Source organism: Nicotiana tomentosiformis, chromosome 7, assembly GCF_000390325.3.
Source record: "Nicotiana tomentosiformis chromosome 7, ASM39032v3, whole genome shotgun sequence".
NCBI lineage: Eukaryota > Viridiplantae > Streptophyta > Magnoliopsida > Solanales > Solanaceae > Nicotiana > Nicotiana tomentosiformis.
In genome coordinates, this window is record NC_090818.1 from 6165278 (window position 1) to 6172945 (window position 7668).

The 7668-nt window shown below is 41.8% G+C and overlaps 2 protein-coding genes across 2 annotated transcripts; both read right to left on the reverse strand.

Annotated features, from left to right (window-relative positions):
* Positions 1 to 1663: 1663 nt before the first annotated feature.
* Positions 1664 to 1993, reverse strand: LOC138895206 (uncharacterized). Its single transcript, XM_070179872.1, has one exon. The coding sequence runs from the start codon at positions 1991 to 1993 to the stop codon at positions 1664 to 1666; it is 330 nt and encodes a 109-aa protein (XP_070035973.1).
* A 3024-nt stretch (positions 1994 to 5017) lies between these two features.
* Positions 5018 to 6347, reverse strand: LOC138895207 (uncharacterized). The gene is made up of 3 exons (XM_070179873.1): positions 5895 to 6347; positions 5619 to 5798; positions 5018 to 5032 (listed from the first exon to the last, which is right to left on the reverse strand). Exons 1-3 carry the CDS (start codon positions 6345 to 6347, stop codon positions 5018 to 5020), a joined length of 648 nt encoding a protein of 215 aa, XP_070035974.1.
* Positions 6348 to 7668: the final 1321 nt, after the last annotated feature.

Below are 7668 nucleotides of genomic sequence, written 5' to 3' on the forward strand. Positions count from 1 at the left end.
ACATGCACACAAGTGAAGTAACATCCATAAAAACTTGCTCGCTTCCTCAAATCATCAAATTAACATCAAATAACAAGAATCGATCATCAAAACTCAAGATTCTACTTAAAACACAACTTTTTGCCAACTTTCGCAAAATGCGTTGAATTGTACTCGGGTCACCCCGCACCCCAACCAAATGTGCATACAAGTCCAAATATATCATACTAACCTACCTGAATCGTCAAAACACCGATCAAAAATGTTTACCGTTATTAACTCTAGCATCATATTAAGTCAAAAGTCACATTTTCTTCAAAATTTCACATAAAGGCTTTTTGAAAAGAGACACGGACCACGCACGAAAATCAATAAATATTAAATGAAGCTATGGGAGGTCATGGAATACAAATATTAAGGATAGTACTCAAAATGACCTATTGGGTTGTCATATTCTCCACCTCTAAAAGAAACGTTCGTCCTTGAACGGGCATAAAAAAGTACTTGGACTGGTAGGAAGGCGGGAGTATCTACTCCGCATATCAGACTCGGGCTCCCACGTAGCCTCCTTAATCGGCTGACCTCTCCAGTGCACCTTCACAAATGGAAAACTCTTGGATCTCAAATTTCGAACCTGCCGGTCCAGAATAGCCACCGGCTCTTCTTTATAAGTCAATTTCTCATCAAGCTACATCGTGCTGAAGTCCAAAACATATGATCTACCCTCATAGTACTTTTGAAGCATGGAGACATGAAATACCGGATGTAACCCTGCTAGGCTAGGAGGCAATGCCAACCAATAAGAAACCTCTCCAACTCTCTCCAAGATCTCAAACGGGCCAATAAACCCTGGGCTCAACTTTCCTTTCTTCCCAAACTGCATCACGCCCTTCATAGGCAACACTCTGAGAAGAACCTTCTCACCCACCATGTAAGCCAAATCTTAAACTTTCTGATCTGCACAACTCTTTTACCTAGATTAAGTTGTACAAAGTCACTCCTGAATCACCTTAACCTTCTCCATAACATCATAGACCAAATCAGTGCCCAATAATCTAGCCTCTCTAAGCTCAAACAAACCAATCCGCGAATGACATCGAAGGCCTCATATAGAGTGATTTTGATGCTTGACTGATACTTGTTCTCATAGGCGAACTGAGCTAGAGGTAAAAACTGGTCCCACTGACCCCCAATATCCATCGAGCATGCCTGAAACATCTCCTCCAATATATGAATAGTATGCTCGGACTGTCCATCTATCTAAGGATGAACTGCGGTACTTAGCTCGGCCCACGTGCCAATTCACACTACACGACTCTCAAAAAATGCGATGTGAATTACGTGCCTCGATTAGATATGATGGAAATATGCATGCCGTGCAAGGGGATAATCTCTCGAATGTAAATATGAGCCAACCACTCTGAAGCAGAGGAAGTCATTACCGGAATGAAGTGTGCAGACTTAGTCAACTGGTCCACAATAACCTAGATTGCGTCATATTTCCTCAAGGTTAGTGGTAAGCTACCACAAAATCTATAGTGATGAGTTCCCACTTCCACTCCGGTATCTCTAATCTCTGAATCGACCCACTCAGGTTTTGATGCTCGTACTTCACCTGTTGATAATTCAAACACCGAGAGACATAAGGAACAATATCTTTCTTCATCCCTCACCACCAATTGTCCTATTTCAAGTCACAGTGCATTTTTGTGACACCTAGGTGAATGGAATAACGTGAACTGTGAACCTCCTCAAGGATCAACTCCCTCAACCCATCGACATTTGGAACAGAAATCCGGCCCTGAAACCACATAGCACCATCATCTCCAATCACAACCTCCTTAGCACCACCCGGCTTCACCCGATCCTTCAATACCAACAAGTGAGGATCATCAAACTGGCAAGCCTTGATACGCTCCAACAATAATGATTGTGCCACACCACAAGCAAGAACCTGGCTACGCTCCGAAACATCTAATCTCACGAACCGATTGGCCAAAGCCTGAACATCCATGCTAGTGGCCTCTCCACTGCTGGTAAATATGCCAAATTGCCTATGCTCTCGGCCTTTATACTCATTGCATAGGCCACTACATTTTCCTTCCCCGGAATATATAGTATGGTGATATCATTGTCTATTAGCAACTCTGACCGTCTCCGCTACCACAAATTAAGGTCTTTTTGCTTGAACATATGTTGGAGACTTTGATGGTCAGTATATGTTACATCCCGTAGTATTACGTCAATGTTAAACCCTGCAGTATTATGTCGATGTTACACCCCGCAGTATTACATCGATGTTATACCCCGCATTATTACATCGATGTTACCCCCCCGCAGTATTACGTCGATGTTATACCCCGTAGTAAAATGAGGATTGGTTATGATGTTAATATAATATATGCTAGCATGTAAATATGCATAATACACATGATTAGCATAATATAGGTCCTATAATTAGTAGAGAAATATTGAGGTGTTTATGTGTATATATGTATTCCTTGTAAAAGTTCTATTAGCAAGTAAAGACAAACATTGCCTCTTCCACCGTCCAAGGCACTTTAGCCATTACAAATGGATATATATATCAAGTATTAAAAGGGAAGGAAGTCATTTTAGGAGCTGCTATAACTATACAATTCTTATAAGCACCATCTCAATCAATTAGAAGCTCTTACAATTGCACCATACATGCAACTCTATTTAAGGCAATTATTTTGCAATTTTCCTCTTAGTTTGGAGGTTTTATTTGTAAAGGCATTGGGAAGGCTTATCTCCAGCTCATCCTATCCCTTTTCTTCAAATAATTAAGGTAATAATTCAACAATCCTTCTAGATAAGTTAATCTTTAACTTGGAGAAATCCACTTTAAATTCTTATTGATGTAAAACTAAAGGTTCTTGTAGTATATTTGAGGAGGATTTGGTTGTGTTGACGAGCTGGAAATATAGTTATAAATACGTTTATGCATTGTTATCCTCATTGTTCAAGGTGATATCATACTCGTCTCCATGTATTTGAGGTCATTTGGATCATAGTTTGTTTATTGATGAAGTGTTGTAGTTGTTGAATGGTTTTGAGAGGCTTATTAAGGTATCCTATGGCTGAAAATTGTGAAGTATAGTTGCTTGTGATGGTGGTTGTGTTGTGAGTAGAGGCGAAGAGCTAGTAGTGTTGAATTGCCATTGTAGGATCATATGAAGATTATGCACCCTAAGTGTTCGATAAAATGTCATAGTGAATCCAATTCTTGGTTTATTGATTCAAATGTGATCCAAACCATTTATACAATATAGATTATCAATTGTAGAGTGTATTGGAACTCGTGAGCTATTGCTAGCCAAGAAACAAAGGTATGTTAAGGATATCCCTTCTTTCCTTTTGGCATGATCCATATGATACAACGAAACGAGCAAACATACAAATTTCATAAATACCTCTATTCATAGAAGTACTAGGGGTGCCTATGTTGTTGATTCCCCATGTGTCCTATTATTATATCATCTATTCATGGGTCTCAGAAAAATACGTAAGTTAATAAAGTTTATTTCATGTTATTAACCTAAGGCATATTGATCTTATTGCTTTTTGAAAGATCTTATTGACTTACTTCCGTATGCATTGCATTCATTTATACACGTACATTGACACATGACCAGATGGTGTTATATACACGTATATTATATGTATATGGGGTATGGGGAAAGGTTACGGCGTTATATACACACTACCACCTTATCAGTTGGTATATGTTGATGGTTTCACCCATAGAAGCTGGAATGACATGATGGGATTCCCTCAGAGGCTTGATGATGTTATGTATGCATATACCTATGCATGATATGATATTTATATACACATGCACGACATTATAAATGTTTCAGGATTCACAGAGCTATTTAGACTTTCAGGTGGAGTCCTTTACTCCATGGTTCTTTTATGTTTTTTATGTACTAATTTCCAGGCCTTACATAGTCGATAAAGTATTCGTACTGACTCCCCTATTGCCTGGGGCATGCTTTTCTTGCATGTAGGTGCAGGTTGACGATCCCCCTTCTTAGGATCGTTGCTCAGCGAGAGTTGGTATGCTCCATTTGATCCAGAGCTACTATTGGGATCTGGTACAAAATGTTTATATACATATATGGGTATGACGGGGCCCAGTCCCGTCCTTTATATAGCTGTACACTCTATTAGAGGTATGTAGACAGTCATGTATAGTTGGATAGTATGTGTCCTTATCGGCTATCCCAACCATATTCCGTATATATATGTATATATGTCTTTTGGGCATGTTTTCTCACGTATGTTATTCACATGATTCAGTAGTTTATTGCCATACGTCATGCATGACCTACATGTATTTTATGTTTATATCTTAGATGTATGTTTAGGGGTGTTGGACAGGTAGGACTCGGGCACTCGTTATGGCCCATCGCTTTAGGTCGTGACAGTAAAGACCTCACATAGAACGTTGTATAGATAGTTCCTCCAAAGCTTCAACTTGTGAACAATGGATGCCAACTCTAAATCATGCATAGGGTAACTCTTCTCATGAACCTTCAACTACTGAGATGCATAGGCAATCACCCTACCATCCTACATTTATGCTGCACAATGTCCAATATGCGATAAATCACAATACACGGTGTAAGATCGCAAACTTGTATGCTACACCAACACCGGGGCTATAGTCAATACAGTCTTGAGCTTCTGAAAGCTCCCCTTATACTCATCTGACCATCTTAAAGGAGCACCATTCTGGGTCAATCTAGTCAAAGAAGATGCGATAGATGAAAAACCCTCCACAAAATGGTGATAATACCCAGCCAACCCAAGGAAACTCAGGATCTCAGTGGTGGTAGGAGGACTGAGCCAACTTTGAACTGCCTCAATCTTTTTCGGATCCACCTTAATCCCCTTACTAGACACCACGTGGTCCGAGTATGCAACCAAATCAAGCCAAAACTAACACTTGGACAATTTAGGATATAACTTCTTCTCTCTCAATGTCTGGAGCGCGGTCCTCAAGTGCTGCTCACGATCCTCCTGGCTGCAAGAATACACCAATATATCATCAATGAATACAATGACGAAGGAATCAAGATACGACTGAAGCACGTAATTCATCAAGTGCATAAAGGCTGTTGGGGTATTTGTCAGCCCAAAAGACATTATAAAAAACTCATAGTGGCCATAGTGAGTCCTAAAAGCTATCTTCCAAATATATGAAGCCCGAATCTTCAACTGATACTACCCCGATCTCAAGCCAATCTTCGAGAATAACTTAGCACCCTGAAGCTGATCAAATAAATCATCAATACGCGGTAGTGGGTACTTATTCTTGATTGTAACCTTGTTCAGCTTCTTGTAGTCAACACACATCCTCATAGAGCCTTCTTTCTTCTTCAGAAATAGAATTAGAGCACCCCAAGGCAAAATACTTGGTCTGACGAAACCCTTATCAAGTAAATCTTGAAGTTGTTCCTTTAATTCCTTCAACTCTACTAATGCCATGCAATATGGTGGAATATATGTGGGTTGAGTTCCCGAAACCATGTCAATATCGAAATCAATATCCCTATCGGGCAGACGCCCGATCGGTCTGCTGGGCACATATCTAGAAACTTTCTGACTACCAGAACTGACTCAATGGTAGGAGTATCCTCACTAACATCCCTCACATAATATAAGTATGCCAAGAACCCCTTCTCAACCATCCTTTGTGCATTCATAAAAGACACAACGTTACTAGGAACATGACTCATTGAACCTATCCACTCTGGCCTTGGCAATCCCGGCATAGCCAACATCACAATCTTAGCATTGCAATCCAGAATAGCGTTATATGATAAAAACTAATCCATGCCTAAAATCACATCAAAGTCCACCACACTGAGTAATAGAAGGTCTACCCTTGTCTCATAACCCCCGATAGAGACCATGCACGAGCGATAGACATGGTCTACAACAATAGAATCCCCAGCAGGCGTAGACACATAAATAGGAGCACTCCAAGAATCACAGGACATATCCAAATATGAAGCAAAATAGGATAACACATACGAATAAGTGAAACCCGGATCAAATAAAACTGATGCATCTCTATGGAAATCTGGAACAATTCTTGTGATGATTGCATCAGACGATTGTTCCTCAAGTCTAGTTGAAAATGCATAGAAACAGGGTTGAGCCCCAACAATATGACCTCCACCTCTCATACGACCTCTCCCTGGCTGGCCTCCACCTCCCAGACGACCTCTCCCTAGTTTGCCTCCACCTCTAATGTCCCGACCACCACCCCAGGCTGCCTTGCCCCCGCCTCTAGCTGGTTGAGCGAGCGGTGGAGCAATTGATGCCAGAATCATGGCACGAGTACCTTGCTGTGGCACACTGCTCTCTGATGTCTAGGACAGTACCTCCTGATATGATCCACACCTCCTCACTCAAAGCACTCCTCGGCTGATGTGGCTGCTGAATTTGGGGATGTCCCTGACGGTCAGATAGCCATTGTGATAGCTCTAAATCAGTGGTGCAGTATCGGAGCTGAAGGTGCACTGTAGGCTAGCTGCTTAGGACAAGACCCATAAGAACTATGACTGCCCCAAGCACCATGTGATGCTTGAAGGGCTGACTGAACTGACTTGATAGGATGGCCTCTACCAAATTAACCCCTGCCTCCAGATGAGGCACCACTAAAATCACCTAAATGATGAGGCCTTTTCTCAGATGTCACCTTTCTACCCTGACCACGAATTCACTTGATCTTCCTAGAAATCTCCACAACTCAAGTGAAAAGAATATCATCCCTAGTCTCCCTGGCCATCTGTAGCCTGATACCATAAGTAAGTCCATCTATAAATCTGTGCACCCTCTCTCTCTCTCAGTAGGGATCAACATAACTGCATGGCAGGATAAATTCATGAATCTAGTCTCACACTGGGAAATTGTCATGCTACCTTGCTAAAGGTGGTCAAACTGGTTGTGGAAGTCCTCTATCTAAGTGAAAGTGATGAACTTATCCAAGAATTGTTGTGAGAACTGATCCCAAGTGAGCGGAGGTGAACCTACTGGACTGCCCCAAACATACTCTTGCCACCACCTCTTGGTAGAGCCATGCATCTAGAGCACTGCAAAGTCAACTCTATTGGACTCCATTATATCCATGTTGCATAACACCTCATGGCAACGGTCAAAGAAATCCTAGAGGTCCTCAGAATTTCTACGTACAAAGAAAATAGGAAATAACTCGGTGAACTTTTCCAACCTGTTCAGCACCTCGGACGACATTGTGGGTCCCTCCTCGACCTGTGTATCAATAACAGGTTGAACTGCTCCAAATGGTGGAACTACCAGAGTTTGATATCTGTGAGTCATTTTCTCTGGCGTATGGACAGCAAGCGTCTAGGCTCCTCTCCTAGCTTGAGAAACAGCTGGTGCTACAAGAATTACACCATTCTAGGCACGCTTTTCATAAGACGGACCATGCGGACTAGAGCATCCTGAAGTATGGGGGTGGCAATGAACCCCTCTAGGACTTGAGCTTATCCAACTAGTGCAGTCTGAAAAGGGATCTCCTCCTCCTGCTCGATTTGAGGCTTTGCTATAGGCACAACTGCACGTACTCTGGGGTGTGCTCTGCTCTGCCTCTAGCTCTCCCTCGTCCCCAGCCCCTACCCCTGGTAGTGG